Source organism: Acinonyx jubatus, chromosome C1 (genome assembly GCF_027475565.1).
Source record: "Acinonyx jubatus isolate Ajub_Pintada_27869175 chromosome C1, VMU_Ajub_asm_v1.0, whole genome shotgun sequence".
NCBI classification, from domain to species: Eukaryota; Metazoa; Chordata; class Mammalia; order Carnivora; family Felidae; genus Acinonyx; species Acinonyx jubatus.
The window spans coordinates 179,566,833-179,592,926 of NC_069381.1; the positions used below are offsets into that span (position 1 = coordinate 179,566,833).

Consider the following 26,094-nt stretch of genomic DNA (forward strand, 5'->3'; position numbering starts at 1 on the left):
ATTCTTCTCAGATAGATTCAAAGGATTCTTCTTACCTTTAGTTTCCCAGGCCACTAGATTGAGTCTGGAGGCCTTCAGGCTTTACTTTATAGGTTCTGTTATTTATTTCATACACTAAGGTAGACCAAAACAAACCCCAAAGAAACCAGAATCTCTGGAAATAATTTCATTTTAATAAACATTTACTATCTTTGCTATGCCCAGTACTGTGATAGTTATTGAAGATAAAAGATGAATGACAATGAGGTCAGTTAATATTGTTCTTGTCTGTCCAGGATCCCTCAAGATGTGTCATGTTCTGGTCAAAGCATTTTTGATGATGTGCATCCTTCTAGAGCTTTCTTATGTTTGGTACTTATCATAGAAGCTACTGATGTTTGAAATGGAGGTTGCTCCCCAGCCCGGGTCCCTCAATCCCTGAATGACTACAGGGATCACAGAACCTTGATGACCCAACTGGGAATGACAAACAAACCTTTGTCCCCTTAAGCCACTGAGATTTGTTGGTTGCTATTATTGACATATAGCTTAAACTACATAAAATAACTTTTATATAGTTTTTCTGATTGACTCACCATCATGATATACTTTTTACTAAAATATTTTTTTTCCTATCAAAACAAATGGAAGAAAGGAAGGAAGAGAGGGAGAGAAGAGAGGGAGGGAAGGAAGGAGGGAGGGAGGGAGGGAGGGAGGGAGGGAGGAAGGAAGGAAGGAAGGAAGGAAAGAAGGGAGGAAAGAAGGAAAGATGGAAGGCAGGGACAGAGGGAGACGGACCACACTGAACCATCCTCAAATATTAGTGCACTAACTCCTGGGTACACCTGAGTAAAATACTTTGAGGTTGTATTTCAACCTGGTAATCTAAATGAGAGGAGGCTTTGATGGCTGTGAGAAATTGTGAGGCTCAGAGCACAGAACACTGCCAACGTAGGCAAGTCTACACAGAGGCTCTGGGCAATTAGAGAGCATGAGAGAATAAGAAAGTGATACCATGAAAGCGGAGAAGGAGACTAATAAAAGAAGTTGGAGGTTGTCAGAGACAAACATTAGCTAACTAATAGTTTAGCCCGTGGCTGACCCTGTCTTGGTGTTTTATGCACAATCAGCAAGGCATCTGTTTTCTGCATTTGGCTTCTTGCCGCAGATGTATTTTCACAGAAGCCAATGCAAGCTTAGAGGCCTGAGACCATACTAGCTTGAGTGGTGGTCGGCAATGAGCTTTCAAGTCATACATCCTAATCAGTCTCTTTGGGGACAAATTATTGTGGGATAATTCTGCCAGATAAATCGTTACATTACCTGTTGTTCTAAATAGGTATATCTCTTGGCCCCCCTCATTTCTTCCTCCCCTCTCTAATGCAAGTAAATAGGCCACATCCTGACTCTATCTAGAGACCAGACCTGCTCCTCATTCTGCTGAAGAAAAGGAGAACTTCATTAGGGCAAGAAATAGCGATTAGGTGAAAAAACCTCCTTCCCAAGCTGGAAGTAATTCCGGGGGCTACACAGCTCTTTCAGTTCAGGAGTCTTATGGCTGATCGTATAATTAATTATGTGTTTTCCTTTTCCTCCTCTCCTCTCAGTAAGACATACAATATAGGGCCAAGTTCAAGTGATCTGCTAAAAAAGCATCTATCAAAGTAAAATAAGTGCAAGAAAGATTTATTGGAAACTAGCAAACAATCTTTGGAACCATAGCTTTTTCAAGTCTGAATAACATGCACAAGACTGTAAGTGTCTATATAAAACCCTTAAGGCAAATAGGAACACCCCTCCATACTGCTACATTTTTATAAAGAAACTATACACACACACACACACATATACATGTGTAAATTTATTTATATACGTATTTATGTATATACACATGTGACATATATGTATACACATGTTATGTGTGTTTATATGTTTATATACATGTTTATTATATTTTAATACATATTTCATTTTTAACATATACACTATTTTTTAATATATAGTTATACATATATAAGTAAATATATTTCAGAAAGAATATTCCATTTTATACAGAATTACACTGAAGATTCTAGTCACAGCCCTGTCACTCATGGACAGAGACAAAGAAAATCATTTAATCTCTGCCTCAGAGATTACATCTTTGCTCAACTGTAAAATGATTAATAATAACTTCCTTGCTTTCTTCACAGGCATGTGAGATTCAAATCCAATGAAACAAAGGATGTAAAACTGCTTTGAAGAGGTAAAAAATCACTATAAAAATACAGAGTAGAAGTAACTAAAGGAATATATAAGGGATTATACCTATCATACGTATGTTATAACAGATGAATGATAGCAGTAAAATTGTTTTCTACTTTTGAGGTCTTTGAAGATCCTGGGCCAGCATCCCATTTTCTATTAACTAAAGAAGGTTTTCATAACCTTTCATTAATTATGTCATAAGCCCGGTGTTAAACCCCAAGGATACAACATGGGGATGAGCACAGCCCCATGATTCAAAAGGATGGTAAGGAACATTATAGGGAAAGGTGGGAGGAAGAGGTTCCCTGGAGGCAGAAAGGAGAGTTTGGAAATCGAAGGCCACAGTAGCAGTGAAAATACTGAAACACAGATAAAACTAGCAGAGCTAAGTATAAGAGGGGTCCCAAGACTTGAGAAACACTAAACAGGTGGGATAAAATTAAAAGAGTTTAGTCTTCCTGGAAGTGGACAACAAGAAAGCTGTGGGTTAAGAGAAAAGAGGCATTTCATTCTCCCTCTGTGGTTCAGTGTTTCTGACTGAGTGAGGATCTTTCCGGTGTTTGGGTTGTTGTTTTGTTTTGGTCTTATAGAAAAAGATGGTAATGTGTAGAATGCAAAGAACGATCTCGTCTGGGAAGCTGCTGCATGTGGAGTCACGAGTAGCAAGGCGAGTTGGCAACTGCTAATTGTAGATGAAGCCCCTTTACATGATCTCTAAAGGATGCACTGTTTTCTTTTCCTTTCATGTGATTTAAAAGGTCCTCTTCAATTATTGCTTTTCTATTCCAAAATTCCTTTCTTAACCTTATTCTTGGTTGCTTCTTGTTTCCCGTGCAAGAAATGAACATCCAATGGCTGCGTGAATGATGAACTGAACTTATTTAGTGGAATTTTGTTAAAATAACATTCCTCAGAGCTTAATGTGTTTTGTTTAGTTAAGTGTGTTAAGGTATTAGAAGTGAAAAATATTGAGAGGGTTTGAGGGGAATGTTATTCCCATTTGGTGACAGAATAAGAACATTATATATAAATATTCATTTCTTATCAACCAACCACAATGCAAATAACAGTCAATCCTTTTTTTCTTTTTCTGGCAGGTTTCTTTCTTTCTTTCGTGTTATGGTGAACATATGTCTGGGATTACCTGGCCTAGTCTTGATTTCATCTAATTTGGTTCTTTTCAATAACACAGGCAAGTACATTAACTCTAAATAAAATCTATCTTTCATATTTTGTAAATCCTTCATCAAGAATAGGTACTCTGAATCCACACTTGGAAAATATCATCACTGCATCTACAGCAAATGTCTCTCATATTCACAAGGGAACAGATGTGAGCATTCGCATACCTTATTCACTAAACGAGCTTTACTGTGAATAAAATCAAGTAACATTGTTTCCATAAGATGTATGCTGGAATATGGAAATAGTTCTCATACATAGTCTGTCTTCACTTTAATCATAAGGGATCTTACATTGTTTTCATCTAGCTAAAGAGTAAAATGGAGGGAAAATTTAACTTATTCGGCAAAACTAACTGTAAACTATCAACTCATGTATTTTGCAATAGCAGGAATTCCTGACTTGTAAGAATATATTTATGTATTTTTGAATATTTTTTTCTCCATTAACTACCAAGAAGTTTAATTTTTTTAATGTTTATTATTAATTCTTGGGAGAGTTAGAGAGACAGAGAATGAGTGGGAAGGGGCAGAGAGAAAGGGAGACACAGAATCTGAAGCAGGCTCCAGGCTCCGAGCTGTCAGTACAGAGCCCATGTGGGGCTCAAACTCGTGAACCATGAGACATGACCTGAGCCGGAGTCGGATGCTCAACCGACTGAGTCACCCAGGCGCCCCTAACTACCAAGAAGTTTAGATGGTAAAGTTAATGTATTTCTACAGCTTACTAAAAGGAGAATAATAATTTTTGGCGTGTATGTTGGAAACATTATTCAGTTACATATAAGGAAACGTATTTATGTCTGACATTAATTAGACAAACACAGGCATGCCAACTATAAAAGACATGACGCTAATAACTAAATCTTGAGTTATCAGAGTCAGTTTATGAATACAATATTGGAAGAAATCTGATCACACCAGCAGAGGGCAGCAGTATATATCTTAAAGCAACCGCAATGCAAAATTTGAAAAAAAAACAAAAAACAAAAAAACTTTGTTTCTAAAGTTTTCCTTTAGAGTTATGACAATCATATGTCTACTTAATCACATTATTTTCAATAAAAATTAAGTAAGTTACTGCTACATGAAATCTATTTTCATGAGTATTTTTCAACATAAATTGATTACCTTCAAATCATAAAAAGAATACTCCTTTTGTATGTTAAGCATTTTCAACAATATAAACAAGGAAGCTACTGAAACAGTTATGGATAATAAACAATTCAAGCAAAAAAACACTAGATAATAAATCTTAAAATGAGGAAACCAAATAAAAGTTTGCTTTTAATTTCATCAAGTAATGCCCTTTTACAAAAAAATTTGTGTGACTTATTCCCATAAATTCATATGTTGAGATCATTAGTGAGATAAATCCTGCAACTTTAATTCCTGCCATATAAAAGTCAGGCAAATAAGACTTCCTAAACCCAACAGAATTTAAATCTTATAGAAATGCATAGACGCACAGCACAGATCATCTTTGTAGCTAATAATGAAGACAGTTTAGGTTGGAGAAAAAGAAGTTTAAATGCTTTAGAGAGAGTACCCTAAAATCAAGACTGGCTTCCCAGTGTAAAAAGTTGAAACATGCCCAAGAAAGGGGAAAGACGATGAAAACATGAAGACAAAAGAAATTAAAAAAAACTTTTAAGCTGCTGAGTATCTTCATGTTGTTAAAATACATGAGTTGTCAAAAGTCCAGATGCGTTACTGTTGTGACAAAAGCAGAGGGGTCATTTAACGCAGTATGTTTTTATTCTAGGAATTCCCAAATTATAGGTCATAGACCAATTGCATCAGAATCACTTAAGGAACCTAAAAAACAAACAAGCAAACAAACAAATGCCTGAGGTCCACTCCAGACCTAGTGAACCAGGATCTCCAAGGTTTGGGAACTAAGAATACGCATTTATTTATAGAACTTGACCAACTTTAAAAGCTATAGCCTTTTATCACAACCCAATAACTGTGAATCCAGCCTTTACGTGAAACACAGAAGTGACGAGGAACTTGTACCCAAGAAGGCAGCCTATAAGTCAAGTTAGAACTTGGTGATTAGTGAGGTCATATTGGTAGCTTAAAATCAGCTACATTGGGAGTATTAATATTACAAAAATCAGTAAATGCAAACCAGGCCTTGATATTATTTTGAGGGCTGCCTAGCTAGGTGCAGGCAAACGATGGACCCATAGGCTGGCTGGCTGTGTCTGCAAACAAATTTTTTTTGCAATGTAGCCACAGCCATTTGTTTACATATTGTCCTTGGCCCAAAAGCCTTTCAGCTTTCATTTGTTTTTGCTTTTGTTTTGTTTTCGTTAAAGTGTGTTGCTTTTTTCTATATGTAAGGTCCAGACTTAAGAAACTGATGGAGAAAATAAAATGCTAATAATACAGATTAAACTTCACATTGTGCTGTTACACTGCAAGTAGCCCGCACACGTGCACACGCGTGTATACACACACACACACACACACACACACACAAATAAAGAAACAGAAGTCCAGTATTCAAAAGCTATTATCTGGTTCAAAAAGAAGGTGCTACCGACCTCACTGACAAAGGAGTAGGAAGCTCTGCCTTGTGTCTCCCTTGCTTTACTGTTGTCCTAATGGCTAATGCAAATGAATATATTCATGTGGGAACTTGCCTGTGAACTACAATGGTAGGCTGGCTACGGATACAAGACTTCGGCAAAAGGCAACAAAAGCATTTTGTGTATATTTTATCATTATTTTTAAATTGTGTGCTATACATCCTTCACTCAGTAAAATTATAAGACACACACACACACACACACACACACACACACACACACTTTTTTCCTAGAGTCAGTTGTTGAACATTTACCAGCAAACCGCTGAACACTATCATCCAATCAATTGCTCTTTCTTGTAGGCTTTCCTTTTTCTTCTCCCCATAGTCTAATGTATTAGCAAGAATGTCTGCTCTCGTTCCAGAATATGTCCCATATTCATCCACTTGTCATCATATGTACTGCTACTGCACTAGTTCAAGCTCCTTCTATATGTTCCCATAGGGTCTTTTCACTTGTCTTTCTGATATCAGTCTTGCCCTCTAAAACCCGTTCTTGGTAAAGCAGCTAGAAGGAACTTTCTTTTTTCTTTTCTTTTTTTTTTTTTTACCTTTATTCATTTTTGAGAGACAAAAAGAAACAGAGCATGAGCTATGGAAGGGGCAGAGAGAGAGGGACACACAGAATCCGAAGCAGGCTGCAGACTCTGAGCTGTCAGCACAGAGCCCAATGCAGGGCTTGAACCCATAAACCACGAGATCATGACCTGAGCTGCAGTCGGACGCTTAACCAACTGAGCTACATACACAACCCTAGAAGGAACTTTCAAACCCTGAATTATTCCCTACAGGAAATCGCTTTAGAATAAAATCCATTTAGAATAAAGTCCAAACTCTGCCAGATCATACAGAAGCCCTGCCCACCTCTCTGACCTTATTATATACCACATATATACCACTTCAAATTCTTTCAAGCCTTAGAGCCTTTCCTTTTCCTTGGCAAGGAAGGTTCTGTTGCCAGACCTTTACCCTCCTGGCTTCTTGACATTTTACAATAGCTTCAATGTGGCTCCCTCAAAGAGGTCTTCCTCTCCACCCAATCTAAAGCAGTGCCTCCAGAAGCTCATCCCCAAGTACACCCTAGCCCAGTGTACTGTACCTCATGCCACACTGCATAACTCAAATGGCCTTTTCTTGTTCACTAGTTTGTTATTTATAATCTACTCTGTCTTGGTTAGTACTCTATTCCCAGTCCAGACTGTACCAGGCAAGTCACAGGCATTTAATACACACTGGTTGAGTGAATGCATAAAGGGCAAACAAATAAAGGAAAACTTGAGCTATCTGACTTCAAGTCTAAAGCTCTTCCCACCACAGCATGATACTGTCTTACAGTATCAATTCTAAATGTGAGCCCATTCTTCCTTGTGTAAAAGCCCCTACCATCTCCTAAAATTGTCCCATACATGAGTTTAGGTTCATGTAACCTGGCTTCTGCCTCCCTTGCCAGGTTCAAACCTGACTTTCAGTAGTGTCCTATGCCCTTAACACACCAGCAATGCCAAACTGCTATACTTCTGTACTAGTTCTGGTACTTCCATAATGATTATCAACACTGCTCTACAACTCCAGGAACCTCTGCTTTGCAAATGCTGCTCCTTCTACCAAAAGTGCTCTGGCCCATCTCATTTCTAGGGTAAGTTCCTGTTCAGTTTTAAAAACATATCTCAAATGCAAACCCACTCATTACCCTTCCATGCGCCTTGCCCTGAGTGAATCACTCACTCTAGCAGGGAGCCTTCTGCAGCCTTCCACTATGGCACTCATAACTCTGCTCATTGCAGGGGGATGTGTTTCCAAGTATGGGACTCCTGGGTCCACAGCTTCTGTCATCTTTGTATCTCTAGGACTTGGTATAGTGCCCAACACATAACAGGGAATCAACAAACTACTGCTAAATTGAATGCACGGTAAATCTAATCCCTCTTGCATGAAACCTGAGGACAGCTGGCATGCTATGCATTGGTCACCCCTGTCCCAAGTCCTCTTTGCTCCAAGCTAAACCTGTAAACCAGGAGGTAATAATCAGTGAACCAGACAGATGCTTATACTTGTAAAGCAAAGCTAATGAAATAAGACAGAAATACATTAACATCAGTATATATGAACACATTGATGAACTCACCCACCTCACCTCTGGACCATAGTCCTGGTGATCGAACTATGCCGACTTCTACCCAGCCCTGTAATCTCTGGTTTTCCTACGGTGTATAATCTGTTGTGTTAAATTCCATGTGTTCTTCTTCTTCCATTCCCTTAATGAGCATCCATGCCTACTTTCCTCTTATTGTTCACTAATTCTTTTCTATCTATTTTCCACCATATCTTGCCTACTCTCTGCCTGTGGTTCCTCTCATGTTGGATGGTTCTTCTCTATTTCCTCACCGCCTAGTCCAGGCTCTTATCAACTCATGCCATGATGAAGGTATTACAGTTGACCCCTGAACAACTTGGGTCTGAACTATGTGAGTCCACTTAGATGTGGATTTTTTACAACACTCTTAAGATTTTTTAAATAGCATTTGCTGTTCTCTACCTTACTTTATTGGAAGAATACAGTAAATAATATACATTTGAAATGTGTTATTAATGGACTGGTTTATTTTATCAGTAAGGCTTCTGGTCAAAAATAGCTATTAGTAAAGTTTTTCGGGAGTCAAAACACAGATTTTCAACTGTGTGTGGGGTTGACAACTCTAACCCCTGTGTTGTTCAAGGGTCAACTGGATATCCAACTGGACTTCTACGGCCACTGTTCCCCTCATTCTAAATCACTCCATGTGCAGCTAGGAAAACCTTCCTCTAATTACTATCTTCCCTCAGCCCTCTGAGATGTGTGACATAATGCCCCTTTTCCCACCATGTTACACCTAAACACCTGGCAGAGATAAAGAGCTACCTAGTCAAATTTAGAGCTATTTATTGCTACACTAGCACCATGATCCAAAATAATTAACAACTTGGCCAAACCAAAGCCTTAAAAGTATTTCTGGCTTCTTCCCTTTTCTCATCTCTGACAACCAATTCCTCACCACATCATAGTGATTCTACCTTCAGAATGTTTTTCAAATCCATGCACTTCTCTCCAGTTCCATGCCAAGCCCAAGGCTCCAGTCATCATTGTCTTTTCCCTGGACCAGGAAAGAGTCTTCATTCTCATCATCCTGCTTTCACTCTTGTCTTTCAGAGTTACAGTTTCCACATTGGGCGTGTCGGTTTAAGTGCATGATGGCTCCCCATGCTCTCAGAATGATCCACGATCTGGATCTTGCTAACTTTCTGACTTAATATCACACTATTCCCCATTTCTATCATGACACAGCAGCCCTGTACGGTCTGCTCACTTTTCTGGTGTCCCTGCGCTCACTGCTTCAATTGCTTGAAATGAGCTTCCCCTGGCTTTTCCCATGACTGATGGTTTCTCATCTTTCAGCTCTTAACTCAAAACTAGTTCTTCTGAGACGCATTTTGCAGCCATCTTCCTAAAGTTGCCCTTACTCTCTGTCCACCCTGGGGAAAGAACTTTACCTTATTCCCCAGCGTCTGCAGCACCTGCCATAATTTCTAGCATAGATCATGTTTTCAGTAATATTTATTGGATGAATGAAAGAATTCAGTATGCATATAAGACACATTTTTTACTTCCATCTTTGTTCATGCATATCTTCCACCTAGAAGGTCATTCTACACGATTTTTACCAACTAATATCCATTATTTATTCTGTGATACAAGATTCACGTTACAAAGAAATCCTTTCTAACCAACCAATTTCTAACCAAAATGCTTTCCTATTCACATTCTAATTTTTATTCTACACACACACACACACACACACACACACACACACACACACACACAGAGTTTTGGCTTAATTTATATAGTATTTTCAAACCCTTCTCTTTTTTCTAGAAATGTTTTAGACAAATATCATGCTGCATGACCAAAAAATAAGTGTGCAACATTTTCACTGTCACCCTATACACTCTAGTTTCTTCAGGAGGTCAATGCTTTTTTTTTTAATTTTTTTAATGTTTATTTATTTTTGAGAGAGAGAGAGCGCATGTGTGCAAAGGAGGGGCAGAGAGAGAGGGAGACACAGAATCCGGAGCATTCCAGGCTCTAAGCTGTCAGCACAGAGCCCAACGCGAGGCTCGAACCCACAAACTGTGAGATCATGACCTGAGCCGAAGTCGGACGCTTCACTGACTGAGCCACCCAGGCACCCCTAATGTTTTTTGAGCAAAATAAAAACTTTCTAATCCAGGTTTAACTCCAAAATAATTGTGGGCAGAATTAGAGAGACTGGTTGTCCTGAAAAATTAAACAAGGGGATGGTATGTACGTGAGGGGTTTCTTGGTTAAGGAATCAAGATCAGGAAAAGGGGTAATTTTGGTTAATACTCAGGGCTTGAGGAAATGAAAGCAAAGAAGCAAAGGAGGGAGGCCTAGTGATTTCTCTCTATTTAGAACAATAACTAAAAGATTGAAGGACTAAAGTTTTTTTTTTTTAATCTTCTGGTTAACAAAAGATTTATTCTTTTAGCTGATACTAACATTTTTAGGCCCATAGCAAAATCACAGAGGTAGGGTTTCTAAACAAGACACATGAGTAAAAGGACAAAAATTTAAATCTATTTCATTCTAAACACATCACCATGCCTCCCCCCCTAAAAAATAAAACCCTGAACTTCCATGCAAACTTCTTATATCTTTAAAACATTCCTCTATGCATTGATTTATTTTTCAGATTACAGCAATGTATAAAGTTTATATTTTCTCTTTCAGAGAACATGTATCACAGTCTCAAAGACTGACCTGACCACTGCCTGCTATCAATGCACAGATATTTAGTCACATTTTTGCACGCAAAATAAGGTGGTCATCAAGAGCATAGACTCTAGAGTTAGTATCTCTGGCATTTTAACCCCAATGATACCACTTAGTAGGTGTATAACTTTAGGAATGTTTTTTTTGTTTGTTTGGGTTTTTTTTTTAAGTATACTTGACACACAATATTGCATTAATTTCAGGTGTGCAACACAGTGATTTAACCACTCTCTGTACTATGCTCACCACAAGTATAGCCATCATCTGTCACCATACAATGCTACTACAATACCATTGGCTGTATTTCCTATCTCTAGCTTTTATTCTCATGATTTATTCATCCCATAATGGAAGCCTGTATCTCGGGAATGTTATTTAACCTCTCTGGGCCTCAGTTTCTTTATCTGGAAAAATGAGAGTTTTATCAAACTCATAGGTTTCTTTGGACCAAACGGGTTAAAACATAAATAGTGCTTAATACAGACCTTGGAACACACTTAGTGCTCAGCAAGCATTAGCTCTTGTCATTCTTACCATTATCACATATATGAGGATAATTTCCTTTGGCCAATGACTTTTTCCATTATAAACTCTTAGGTTTGATACTCACAGGGTTAGAATGCAGCACGGTGAAGAACTCTGGGCTGATGAGGAACTTCACAGGGGGGGACTGTAACAGCAACGTGAGCCTGGATCTGGAGGTAGAGTGGGGCAGGACGTTCTCTCGTCGGAAATCTAGATGGGGTAGACCACAAAGGCTTTTAGGGAAACCTTTCCATGTACTGGAAACATACTTATTCACTTCCATCTATGCTTTAAAAGAACCAAAGGATGCCTATATCATTTGCTATTATTTTAATTCTCTGAATACTCTTTTCTTTGATGCAAATTCATAGATAAGACCTGACGAAAATAGAATTGAACATTTCTAGCCACTACTAACATTTTAATGCATCCTTAGATGTTCTAAGTGATCAGATTCAATCATTTCCCACTATCCCACAGATCCAGAGATTAAAGTCATTTATATTCTATTTGGTTTTGTGGTTCTTTTCTTAGCACTAACAAAAAGTCAGGGATTAGAAGAGGTCTCTGGTGAATTCTGCTATTTGCATTTGATTACCAGATCTTATTGAAGAACAAAAGTTCACTAAAAGGAAAATCTCATTTCTTGGAAATCCTTATTATTTGTTTTCTACTTTTGTGAGATTACAAACCAAACCAACCTAGGGGCACCTGTGTGGCTCAGTCAGTTAACTCTTGATTTCGGCTCAATTTATGATCTCACAGATCGTGGCACTGAACCCCAAGTAAGGCTCTGCACTGCCAGCATCGAGCCTGCTTGGGATTCTCTCCCTCTCTCTCTCTCTCTCTCTCTCTCTGCCCCTCCACTGCCCATGTTCTCTCTCTTTCAAAATAAATAAACAAACTTTAAAAACAAACAAACCAAACCAATCTAAAGGCTTTTACCTGCACTGGCTGGGTGAAAGTCAGCTTCTTCTCCTGCTCCATCAATAGCATTGGTATTTTCCTCAGGCCTCTCGTTAGTCATGGTTCTGCGAATACTCTGGTATCTGAAATCATGAGCCTACCATCACATCACGGCAGCCTCTGAAAGAAGGCTCAACCATTCCCCCAGAGCCCAGAAGGCATCACTATCTTCTCAGCCTCAGGCCTACCTCCCCAAACCTCCATTTCCTGACCTTCTGGGCCATCTGTTGTTTAAAAGTAAATTACAGTGCATTGAATTTCTTCTGTCTGTTGTTTGTGGAACATTTTCCTAACAAAATAATAAAACTTTAAAAAAATTGTGGCCCTTAACCAAAGAAAACTAAATTCTTATATTGTTAAAGAACTTTTTACTTCATAGCAATTAGTTCTCAAAAAAAGAACAACATTTAAAAAGCTTAATAAAAAAGATGCATGATGAATGGAGATTCTAGATATTTAGAAAGATATTTGGCTTCAGTTATATATGTATATGCTCTGTTTTGCTAAAAATTAATGCCTTGGGATGACTAAAAGCATCATCATTACTTTCTTTTCTAGTTTGCAAACAAGTGGTGTATGCATATAGTTATTATTTTTTTAACCAGGAGAAATTCAAGAAAGTCTCTAAATCAAGAGGTACCAGCTACATCTTAATGACAGGTCACCCAAAGATGAAAGAGAGACAACCATGTTTTCTACTTGGGCCCACGTAAAAATAAGCCCAACCACCCACTAACAGTCATAGTGAAAACGTGCGTCCTCACCGCCGGTTCAGCTGCTCCATTTGCTGTATGGAGTTTGATCTTTGCAGCACCTGAGGGGCAGGAGGAGCTGTTGGTCGCTGCCACGTGGTGGTTCTGTTTACGTGATCCACGTAGAAAATCCTGCCGTGGCTGTCAATGCGTGCTTCCCAATCTATATAGCAGGAATGCACCAAGGCTGGTTAGAAGAGGACCTGAGGCCATTAACGTGAGTCATTAATTTCAGCATGTGTTTTCCCTGACATGCTATAAATTGGGGCTAATAACATATACCTCACTGTATAATCAGGCACTTCCCCCAGTCCACTTCATGATCTGTTGTGATCAGTTAGTAAACATACTGTGTATGTGTGTGTGTGTGTGTGTGTGTGTGTGTGTGTAATACCAACCCTTTAAAGAGTTTCTGAATGTAGAGAATCCTTCCAGATCTGCCCACAATGCTCATCTTCATGTATAATTGCCAGCATTTTAAAAATACAAGTAGGGGGCAGGCCCAGTTGGTTAAGCATCCAACTCTTGATTTTGGCTCAGGTCATGATCTCCCAGTCATGAGATCGTAGTGCTCTGTGCTGACAACATGGAGCATGCTTGAGATTCTCTCTCTCCCTTTCTCTATACCCCTTCCCTGCTAGCACATTCGTGCACTCTCTCTTCTCTGTCTCTCTCTCTCAAAAATAAATAAATAAACCTTTAAAAAATAAGTAAAAATAAAAATACAAGTAGTTGGTCTACTGCAAAGACTTCAGGTATTTGCATCGAAATTGGTATTGATCATTTTCACCAAAAATGGATTTCCTTTTTTTTTCCAGCGTAGATGAATGACTCATAGCTAGAACCTTCCAAGTGCATATTTACATAAAATTTTGGTACATGTAGTCTTCAAAAGAAAATAATGCTAGCCCAGGCATCAAATAGCATCATTACCTACAAGCTCCCATTTGCGTTTTCCCAAAGATGAATACATTTTCAGAGCAGGGTAATTACTTGCCTCCAACCTCAAATAAATACAATGTTTTAAAACATTATTTAATTTTCTGTTTAAGCAACCTCATTGATTGTGTTCATCTTTGTAAACAAATACATAAGTGCATGTTACCCAAAAACAGAGAAAGCAGAGCCAGACATACCTCCTCTGTGGCTCTCTAAAAGGCCATTCTATTAAAATACACAAAGCATGAGCTGATCTTTTCAAAAGGCACAAGTCTGAAATGGATTGTAGTTGGAAAGTGCGATTTTATATAGCAGTATGTGAAAAGAGCAGAAATCTATTCTTAAACCAGCAAAGTTCTTTACACATTTCCATTTCTGCGTAAAATATTTTTTGAAATTAATATGCAACTTTTTCCTTAGCAGCTCAATTATTTCAAAACTCCCCATGTCATCACATAGCTTATCAACAGATACCATGGGTCTAATCCTGGAGACTAGTAGGAAGGCATGCCTGCTCCTGACCTCCTACAGTATTTACTCTGGAGGTGAACAGAGCGAGGATTCCAACAAAGTTCTCAGGGTTGGAAAGACCTGAATGCCAGCACCAGACAATCACTGCGGGCTGCCTCAGTGGGAGGTGGAAAGATCTGTTCTTGTTGTTCCTAGCACGTGGTAATTTATAACAAATGGCAGGAGAAAGAAAAATCACGCTGAGAAAAAGCACCAGAGAGACAAACAAGTTCAGTGCCACTCATGCTCCAAGGTAACGCAGACTCACAACGAACCAGCCAGCCAAATCTGAATTCTTTGGCCCCAGCTGCAATCCCATCAATAGGACATTTCAAAATGACCTCATGATCAGCCTGCCATAAGCTGACAAATGGTTACTACATTAGAGCCTTTCCAGGAATGATTTTCCAAAATCCTTTGATCTATTCCATTGTTTTGCTCTGCTCTTTGCATATTTCCCATCTCAAAGATCTTGAGAAGCAATTATGCCATCTCATTAGAGCCAGGGTAATTCAAGCACATATTCTATGCAAACCAAATGCACAAGAAAACAAATGGCCATTCCTTCTCCCAAAATTGTTTGCAGTTAGCTTCCAATTTTAAAAATGGAGAATCAGTCAACAAGGGATAAAAACAGAACAGAAACCAACTAAAGGAAGTAGAAAGAGAGGTGCTGCCAAACTCCCAAGATAAGCGTATAACTAAAATTTGGCTCTAAATTTTGGTTTTCTGGCAGTTCAGGCAGAAAAGAAAACACTGTTGCATACTTTCCATTTTCTGACAGAAGAAAGTAAAAAAAAATTATCTTCAAACATAGAACTTTTTCCTTGAGCAAACTAGACAAGAATTTACCCCACTGAACGTGGTCTCTATGAGGCCACATGGGCAGCACAGTGGAGGTGGGGTGGGGAATCTCCAAATATATTTATCACCATACCTTGCACACAGCATGAAATGAATGGACGAGTAATTTAAAGAACATGAAACCATAACAAAGAATGGTTCTTGTGTTCGCTTTCCACAAAGCCCAGGAATAACCTTGATGTATTTCAACAAAGATATCTCTGTGTGCAATGAGAAGAATAAGAAAAAGAAGTCCAGAAATGTGCTTTCTAAGAACACGGGATGTTGGATGTATATTAAGACTATCCCTATTGGGGTGCCTGAGTGGCTTAGTCAGTGAAGCATCCAACTCTTGATTTTGGCTCTTGATCTCATGGGTTCATGAGATCAAGCCCCGCATCAGGCTCCTCACACTGACAGTGCAGAGACTGCTTGGGATTCTCTCTCTCTTCCTCTCTCTTCACCCTTCCTGCTCATGTTCTCTCTCTCAAAATAAGTAAGTAAACTTAAAACATAAAAAAAAACCTAATTAATTAAAAAAGAAAGACTATCCCTACCAAATGTCATGTCTTTAATGTCTACTTTATTTTGAGAGAGAGAGAGAGAGAGAGAGCAGGGGAGGGGCAGAGAAAGAGGGGGATAGAGGATCCGAAGCAGGATCTATGCTGACAGCAGAGGGCCTGATACGGGGCTCGAACTCAAACCACAAGACCATGACCTGAGCCGAAGTTGAACACTTAACCAACTGAGCCACCCAGGCACCCACAAATGTCATAACTTTAAATTGATGTTGTTACTTAAGTTCCCATAAAGAGTAATGTTGTCTTCCTGATTTCAAACGGACACTTGGCATTGGATTGAGAAAGGATGTTAGGTCTTTGACCTGTTCAGGAAGTACAGATCCATTCTTACCCAAGTGGTCAATACCCTACCATCGAGAAAAAGACAGTAGAAGGGCCTCCAGAAAGATGAGCTCTTTATCATATCTATCAAAGGAGAGAGGTGGGTATGGTTATTTTACATCTTATAAATTTTTATATTGGACCTGGTTTGTTCTGGGTACAAGCAACCATATTAAGAACTCATTGCCCAACATCAAAGTTTTTTTTTCAGAGATCATGATAAAATCAGACAGGCAGGATCAGAAGACCGGGAACTTGGCATTTACTTCCTTGTCTTGCCACAATGTACAATGGGGTATATCATCAGTGCGCCATGAGCCTGAGAACAGTGTACCGAGATGTGTGTATATGTAGGGCACCAAATCGGGAAGAAGGCCTGGGGTTTCTGGCCATGGCTTTGTCACACTTTTGCTACGACACCTTCAACAACTCATTACACCTCTATGAACCACAGTTTCTTTACCTGAAACATTAGAGGGCAGAATTATACATTGCTAAGGTCTCTTTCGGTTCTAAAATTATAAGAATCTTCAAAACGACACCCATTTTTCTACATTAGGTTCAGTAAGAACCTGTCAACATCTTACGTCTAGGCCAGAATTTGCAAACTAAACTCTAATTAATTTAGCCTTATAAAGCCAGGGGCTTTGAGATGCTGAGTGTTGGGGCTCCAGAACTATCTGCCAACACCATGTTAGCCATTGCAGCCCCCCCGTATTATCTGTTGTGCCTACTGGTCTTCCACGTAAGACTTCATTTTCATAAAGAGCTTCAGTGAAAGAGTTTGAAAACTGTCATCTACAGAAATGTTTCTCAAAGTTTGGGACTCTGACAGCACGTGTCAGAATCACTTTGAGGACCAATATAAATGCAGATTCCCAGGACAAACCTCAGGTCTGTAAAACCAGACTCTCTGAAGCTAGGACTCACTTATCTACATTTTTGAGAACCTTCCCAAGTGACTTCTAGATGCACTAAAATTTGAGGAACACGGACATAAATTTCTAAGAATTTAAAGCAGCTAATTTACCAGATAAACCCATGGAGTTCATGCTAAATTTCTAAGAGGTCATGAAGTACAGGCTTACAAGAAACTAAACTTCAGCCTAAATATTCTGAACTGGAATCCAGGAGCGAGTGGACTCACAGATGCCCTGTGCCCCCTTTAAATAGGTGCACGATAAGGGGAAGTCAGAGTTAGAAAGTGTGTCAAAGTATATACCAAAGGCTACTGTCGCAGCATTGATCCCTCAGCAGGGCACCAGAGGGAGGTAGAACAAGGAAGGTCTTACACATTTTCAACTTTCATAATCAGCATATGTGGGAAGGAAGCAGGCGTCATCCCTTCGATCCCTCCTCATCTCAAAATGCTTCTTTCTCAGTCCCTTCACACTAGACCTTGGCCCCCCAGTGGACTGTCTGTCCAGCTGGCAATGAGGTGAAGAAACGAACACATCTCAGAGAGCACTGAGATCGACAAGAAGATCAATGACTAGATAGAATGACATTTCAGGGGACTCGTGAACCACATGAACCAAGGGGGTGAGAGAATCGTGAGTAGGGCTGGAATTAGTTGTAACTGGGTTTAGAAAGATGAAGAACCTGAGGGGCTCAGTCAGTTAAGCATCCGACTCTTGATTTAGGCTCAGGTCATGATCTCACGGTTTGTGGGTTCGAACCTGGCATTGGGTTCTGCGCTGATAGCATGGAGCTTGCTTGGGAATCTCTCTCCCTCTCTCTGCCCCCTTCCCCACTCATGCTTGTGCTCTCTCTCAAAATAAATAAATAAACATTAAAAACAAGAAAGAAAGATGAAGAACCTGAACATTGTGAAGTAAATGTATAAATCAACTATAAGAAATTATAACAACCATGGTATCTCCACCAAATGATGGGATAATGAGGTTATAACGAACTAAAGGTACTTCTGAGGAAAAAATTAAGCTTTGCGATAGATGTTGGACAACAACGTTTAAAAGATTAGTTTTTCCTCATTTTGACACTCCAGGAGGTAACCGTTTGTACCAAGTACAAAAGCAAGTTAACTTCTCGGTGACTTGAGGGTCAGCATGGTAGGTTCACTTCCCCTTCAGGAGTGGGGGTCAGTAATCGGAAGGGGGCACAAAGAGACTTCTGGGTGCCAGTGACATGGCATCCAGTGCACACATGCCCTCAGTTTGGGAGAATTCAGCAGGGAGAATGTGCTCTTTTCTGTGTGTACACTATGTTTAAACAAAAAGTTTTTAAAAATCTCTCAAACAAATGCATATGGTGGGCCTTAATATGGTGGGTCAATTTTTAAAGAAAGTAGCTTTTAGATTAAAAGCATCAATTCTTGGGGCGCCTGGGTGGCTCAGTCGGTTGAGCGTCCGACTTCAGCTCAGGGCATGATCTCACAGTTCGTGAGTTCGAGCCCCGTGTCGGGCCCTGTGCTGCCAGCTTAGAGCCTGCAGCCTGCTTCAGATTCTGTGTCTTCCTCTCTCTCTGCTCCTCCCCCGCTCATGTTCTGTCTCTGTCTCCTTCCAAAATAAATAAAAACATCAAGAAAAAAAAATTTTTTTAATAAAAAGAAAAGCATCAATTCTCCTTTCATAAAACTAACTTTTAAGCTTTAGAAAATAAGAGCTCCTAGCCTTGAACATAGTAGAAAGTGAGATTAATTATACCTTTCAGAGTCACTGCCGTCTTTTTAAACCTTCATGTCAAAGGATGCTTTAATAATGAAAGTGCACAACCACAAACAATGATAAACATTCTCCTGCGTTCTTCCAGACCTGCCCATTGGAAGCCACCGCCTAAATAATACACTAATCCTAACAACATGGCAATAATCCTGGGATCCTACAAGAGTCTGATAATCCAGACTCTTCATCTTGTATCTAATCCTATTCCTACCCTTTTAGAGGGAAAACACTTACTCGATAGTTCTTTATTGTCCCCAGTGCAGCAAGGGATTAAGTGACAATTATATTGGACCCAGGAGGAGAAATAAAATCGTTTTTCAGAAGGGGCTAAGCGAGCCATTCTTTTTTCTTTCCGCTTATGTTAATGCTAAAATGACCAAGATTTGTCTTGCTGATGATGTTCTGGTGGGCTTCAGCCTGAACTGCCTCCAGCTGCCAGCACCATCCATCACCTCAGAAGAAGATAAGCACATTCTTAAAGTGCTCAGTGCATATTCAGATTTAAGCCAAAGGCCCTCCATACGGCCAAGCTGCCCTTAGGACGCTGTGGGGGCGGGAGGGGGCGGTTCTTCGGACGTTGTAGGGACCCTTAGACCATCTGTCAGTCAGAGGTTAGAGTTACCCAGTCCACAAGGTCCTATCGCAGGATCCACGGCCTAAAGCAAGGGTAAGGCTGTGAAAACAACTGGTCGAACATCTTTACAGCTGTGCAGTCTCTGTCAGTCCAAGACAAGTTCCCCGATCCTGAGACACGAGGAGTAAGACTGGAAGAAGCAGCAGAAAAGCCGGAGAACTGTCGTCCATAAGAAGAGCTCAAAGAGATGTTCGGAGACTAAGGTATAACACTGATGCGTAGACCACCACGTGACCAGCTGTAACAGGGAAGCAGACAGCAAGGGACACCACTGAATCCCCCTAGCTGAGTTTGTAAATCTTCAGAGAGAAGCACAAGTTGGCTGGGTGGTTTCCTCGCCATATGGTAATACGTAAGTATTTTTAAGGTGAAAGTAAGCTCAAATAACAAAAACAATTAGGAAAATAAAAAATCAATAACGGGGGTGAGGGGGGTATCAAAGTCTAGGACACAATGTGTCAGTAGCTGGCCCTACCTGGCTGGGGAGAAGAAAAAGTGCTTCTGAGTCTGATACAGATGCTTAACAGAGCAAACCTGTCTGGGCTATGCTCATATGGTCACTACAACGGCTTTTCTTACACTTCAGGGGCTCCTAGGTAAGAGTCCTGCTGAGTTCTCTCTCTCAAAATAAATCAGCTAGTCAGTTGATTAGCTGGGGCAAAAAGAGAGAAAATTGAGCATTTTTTGAGCCTTCCTAGGTCTGGCCTCAAAACACTACAATATAATAAAGCTTCAGTGAAACCTCCAAAGCCTCTGATTTAAGATGTTGTTTGCACCTGACAGATAACATACCACAATATAAGCCACTACCTTTGCTGCTAAGTAAACTTTTAGAATTTATACTCATCAACCCACACAACAGTCTAATCTTAGATCACAATATCTAATAGAGAAGGAAGGCTTAAGACTGCCCCAACTTTTACTAGTATGGGATCTTAAACAAGTTACTTGATTTATCTGGGCTTCAGTTTCTCCATCTATACAATGAAAGAATCATTTTAGCCAGTTTCTACCTATTGATCCACTTGACCTACCCCACAAAAACGTAACAAAGAATAAAAATTTCAAAAGCATGTAAAAGTGCTCTGTAAACTGTAAAGCACCATGCAAGTTTGAAGTATTATAATTAATAGTGTTAAAAGTACAATTCTAAGCGGCACCTGGGTGGCTCAGTCAGTTAAGCATCTGACTCTTGATTTCAGCTCAGGTCATGATCTCACGGTTCGTGAGATTGAGCCCCACTGGGCTCTGCACTGACATTGCAAAGCCTGCTTGGGATTCTCTCTCCCCTCTCTTTCTCTCTCTCTCTCTCTCAAATAAATAAACTTTTTTTTTTAAATACAACTCTTAGCCTTAAAATAACTCAGCCAGGTCATTTAAGGGAAGGACTCATCTGTACACTCCAAGCAGGTGCCCCTTAGCTGAGCCTCCTGGGAGATGCTGCATGAAGGCAGAAGGCACAAGACAGTGTGGAATATGGAAGACCATAGCTCAAAGTCAGAGGCTGTAGTAGAGTCGCCCAGTTAGGAAAGGAAGGCAGAGAACTGACTACGTTGGGGATAGACAACTAGCAGGGCAGCCACGTGATTAAATAAACTATTGAAAAGAAGAGACAGACATAGGAGTAGGAGAGGGCAAAACAGTGTTGGGACAGTAATCAGGCATGCTCAGTGTGGGGAGAGTAATCAGGCATGCTCTGACCGTAATATAAACCCTTGATAATGTAATATAATATAAACCCTTGATATTATAAACCCTTGATAATATAAACCCCCGTATTTGCAAGTTGCATAAGAGGAATTAAAAAGTTTTCTCCTCTGGGGTGCCTGAGTGGCTCCATTGGTTAAATACCCAACTCTTGGTTTCAGCTCAAGTCATGGTCTCACGGGTTCGTTAGTTCGAGCCCAGCATCAGGCTCCTTGGGCTGACAGTGCAAAGCCTGCTTGGGATTCTCTCTCTCTCTCCCTCTCTCTCTGCCCCTCCTTGTACACTCTCTGTCTCAAAATAAATAAATAAACTTAAAAAAGAATTTTTCTCCTCTTCATCAGTCATTCATTAAATTAGATATACTATTAAATTCCGTCTTTGCTGTGGGAGATAACAACCTATTAAAATAAACTGCCAGTTGTTTTTTATTAATCCTAAAATACATTCTGTGCAATGCAAATATCAGTACTTAAATAAGTGCATTGAAATACCACAAACAGTGGTCATAATTTCAGCGGGAAAGTACCTGTCTTTATTAGTTATAATCTGGAAACCAAAATTATGGTTCAACAAAATTCAGAGTAATTAGATGTGGCCAGGAAGATGCCATTTATCTATACCCTGATGTGATGCAATGCCTCTAAAATTCGAATGACTTACTATTAATCCACATACACATATAAAGAAAGCTCTCCAGAATTCTCTCCTCATGTTCCCAATTCATTTTTTCCTATTATATCGAAGCATCTCCGAGGAATACTTTCCTTTTCTGCCTCTAATCTTTTCTCCAAGGGCAAGCAATAAGGATATTTTTGTTCTTCCATCTGCTTAAAATGATACAATGGTTAATTAATCCCTTGGTCTATTTTTAAAAGTTGCTTAAAATACATACTTCCTATAAGTAACCGCCCTCAATTATTGAACTATATGAACAAGGGGAGGAACTGTACGTAACAGAATTTCCAAAGGATCAAGCCAATATTTTGGTCTATTATCATAGTACCATTCAGCTTTTTTGTTAACACTCCTCAAAACAAAGCACTCAGCATTGTAACTCTATAAATGCATACTCCTGCATCTCTACCTTTCTGCCCCACCACTTTTAAAATACTGAAAGCCAAGGGCATCAGCTTCTTGCTATGGTCACATATAAGATGGGAGAGTAAAGAGGGTGAATAAGAAGGAAAAGCAATAAGGCAGAAAGATACATACTCCAGTACGTTCCTACAAGCAGTATTTACTGAGCTTTGTTACTGTTCATCAAAATGCTTGCTCTTACAGAGCAATATCACTTTATAACAGAGTTTAAATTATGTCCAGATTATGACTGGCCATATCACTCTAACCTTTGGATACAGGTTGCATAACTATTTCCCAGAATCCCTCATTCTCAGCCATCCCTCCTTCAAAGTGAAAAATGAAAGTGAAAGAAATAGCATACATTTCAAATCCCCAGTAATTGTCACGTGCCAAATAAATGGTAGACCAATTTCTGAAATTATGAATAGTTCTCTGCATATCCCCAAGGAAAAAATCAGAGCCCTGTATTTAATGATTTAAAATGCTGTTAAGAGAGAGAAGTATATTCCATAGAGTGAGGCTTTGCTAAGAGATTGTACCCATTTGTCTACTAACTGAAAATTCTTGCTGCCGTTAGGCATAATTTTAAAAAGTTTCTATTATAAACCCAATTGTCCCAAATATCTGGATCTGTTTCCCCAATTACAATATTTACTCTGTGGGCATTACAGTATTTACTTTTCCCCCAGCTGCCCGCTTGTTCAGCAGAACAGTGCCAGAGAGGAGTCACCAGCTTAGCACTTTCCAGACTACATCTGCTATGTCAAGTGGCAGCCCCAAGGTCCCTTCCTCTCAGGGAGTGGGTTTCCATCTCTTAGGTTCTGTGGAAAGGATCTGCCCGCCATCCTTGCACCCTCTGATCAAGGGGAACCCCTTAGTTCACAGGCGCTCACTTGGGGGAAGAGCCTCGTCCACCCTCTGGTATCGGCTAACATCCTGGCGTACTGAAGGCAGTGATCTCAATGGCTGGTGGCCATTGGCTTGAGAACCTAGGATTAAAGAGAAAAAGGCACTTGGGTATTGTTTTCCTCTTTAGTATCAAAACAGTCTTGTAAAAAAAAAACAAAACCCAACCAAACAAACAAAAACCACCTAACATAAATCTTGGAGCTAGTCTCTTTTCTTTCCTTAGTGTCTCTCATTTTCCACATGAGGACCCAGAAACAAAAGAAGAGAATAGGAGATGAATGCTTAGGCAGAAGAGGGTCTTCTAGAGAAATGTTCCTCTGCACCTATCCCTTCCCTCCCCCACCTTTTTCCACCCTGGCTGGACCCACTCATGCACTAATGCTTTAGGGTCACATAATGGCCACAAGATAATGAAGGAAACAAAAACACAAATAAAAGGAAAAGAGGAGGAGAAGGGGATAATTTAGGTAGAAAAATAAATTACAGAATAAATAAATCATTCCTATTTCTGATTCTATGCTATTTAGGCATTTGAAATTATCCTCAGCCTTTCTGATACATCTATAATAGAACATTTCAAAGGAAACATTCTACCAAGCCACATTCATTGAGACATAATACAAATTTTATGTGTGAATTGGCATCCTGAGATACTAAAAATAGCCTTTTCTTCAAGTGTTCCGAACGCATCACCTAACTTAGTTCACTTTTTCCATACTGCAGAAGTCAAAAATATTACACTTGATGCAAAGTACATATGAAGTTCTGTTTTGAAGGTTTTATATAAAGAAGAGTGACTTACGATGTTCCTGCAAACCCCTGCAGATTACACTGATGTGAAAGCTACTTGCCTGTTTGGTTTTGTGTCTACAACCTCAGGTCCCACTGGAGATTCATGATTAAAATCTGAAGACTGCTATTTCACAAGCCTCTTAATTTAAAAAGAGAAGATCCATTAAAAAAAAAAAAGCTAACTGTTGAACCCCAAGGTGAAGAACTCAGAGAACATGTGACCTGCAGTATAATTTACATCGAGGGACAAAACTTCTCTTTAAGCAGTATGCTTGAGCCAAGAGCCGTGCCGTCTTGTACATCCTACCTCCGGTGGCGCCCTCCTCCTGGGCAGTGGCCCCTTCACAAGCCCCGTGGGCATCCCCGGCATCCCCTTCTTCCTGGGGCTGGCTCTCAGCAGCAGCAGCTCCTTCCAAGCTCCCCCTCCGCTGCCAGACCTCTCCGACCTCCTCCTGGTTAGGTAAAGGGGCCGAGTCTGCCCCTGCCCCTTCCTCCTCTTCAGCGGGCACCTGCACCACAGGTAAAGAACTGGGAGTACGTATGGAATCCTGTGACCCCTCAGCGAGGCCACTGCTGCTGGGCTCTGCTGCACAGGCTCCATCTTCCTCCTCCTGAGAAGAAAAGGCTGGGGTTTCGGGAAACCGTGCGCTCTCAAGAGACGAGCACCGCGTGTCCACCGAGGACAGCTGCGTGGTAACGCTCTCATTGCAGGAGCTGTCGGCGCCCTCCAAGTCGCTCTCGCCTTCCGGCCTGGTGCTGGCCTCACTCACGCTCTCTGTCCTGGCAGGGTCACTGGGCTCTGTTTCAGAGGACACCTGGGAAGGCTCAGACCCCTGATCCAGGGACTCGGTCTCACTGATGGCCCTGCGGCTTCCTCCCGATGTGTCGGAAGTCCCTGTGTCTGCCCCGCTCGTGGGCTGATCCACCTCTTGAGAGCCACACAATTCGGTGCTGCCCTGCTCAGCGCTTGGTTGAGACTCTGGGCCACTTTCACTCTCATCTGGGACTGGGCCCGAGGGTAAGGAGCCCTCTGCAAGCTCGGGAAGATGTTCTGGCTTATCCTCAAAGGAAGCAGCCTCATTTGTGGAGGCTTCCTCAATCTCCACTGGGTTGTCTTCTGGCTTGGTCTGCGATGTCAGGCTCACGTCATCAGCTCTTGATGCTCTGCTGAACATTATTAGCCCTCCTTCCTCCTCCAAGGAAGACGGATATCCCAGGTCTTGCTGGAACTCGTGGTCTTCTTCATCTGAGTCGATATGAAGCATTGCGTTGAGCCTCGTGTCGGTGGGAAAACTACTCCTTAGTTTTGGAGAGGCTCCCATGGACCTCTCCGAGCAGGTAGTCGTGCCTGGCCTGGAATGGCCATTGTGTTCAATAGCATCTAAGTAATCATTGAGCGAATCCTGACGTCCTCGGGGAGGTGAGGTCCTTGAAGAAGTAGAGGTTAATTCCTCTGAGTCTATTTCCAGAGTAGAGCTAGTCCTGAAAGAATGCTTGGGGGTCCCATCAGCAGCACTGTCCTCAGAAACTGGCCCATTAGAGCAAAGCGTGCTGTCATGATGGCCCCCCGGCATGTCCTCCTCATCAGAAGGACTTCCTAGGTCTCCATTCACAGTATTGACTCCAAGTATTGTGCCAACAGCTTCTGGAGAAGCATCTGAAGGGGAAAACGGCATTGATGAAAACAAAGTGGTAATAACAAACTTTTAATGTCCTATTCCTTTACCACCAATCAGTTCAACAATTCAATCATCCCATTAAGGTCTCTTTACAGTATTACTGACTTGCTAAGATTAGCCACTCACGACTAAATGAGTTGGTCACTTTGACACAGGAATTATATATGTTCACTATTACTAGAAATTCTATAGCCTGGTTTCCAAATGTAGGCATAAACCTAAGAGATATTTTTTGATAAACAAGCTTTCATATCTGCTTGGAAAACTTTGGCGGTAATCATTTAAAAGCTATCTTATTTTCACGGGGCGCCTGGGTGGCGCAGTTGGTTAAGCGTCCGACT

General features: G+C 40.5%; 1 protein-coding gene across 5 annotated transcripts in view; it reads right to left on the minus strand.

The window, feature by feature from the left end:
• The window catches only part of HECW2 (HECT, C2 and WW domain containing E3 ubiquitin protein ligase 2), a 369,305-nt gene that overhangs the window by 102,294 nt on the left and 240,917 nt on the right, over positions 1-26,094 (minus strand). For all 5 annotated transcript variants that reach the window (XM_027054227.2, XM_027054211.2, XM_027054201.2 and 2 more), the window contains 5 exons: positions 24,382-25,731; positions 23,267-23,362; positions 13,087-13,237; positions 12,302-12,405; positions 11,442-11,566 (listed from right to left, as the gene is read on the minus strand). In XM_027054227.2, coding sequence (XP_026910028.1) covers positions 11,442-11,566; positions 12,302-12,405; positions 13,087-13,237; positions 23,267-23,362; positions 24,382-25,731 — 1,826 coding nt within the window. The remainder of the gene's footprint in view (positions 1-11,441; positions 11,567-12,301; positions 12,406-13,086; positions 13,238-23,266; positions 23,363-24,381; positions 25,732-26,094) is intronic.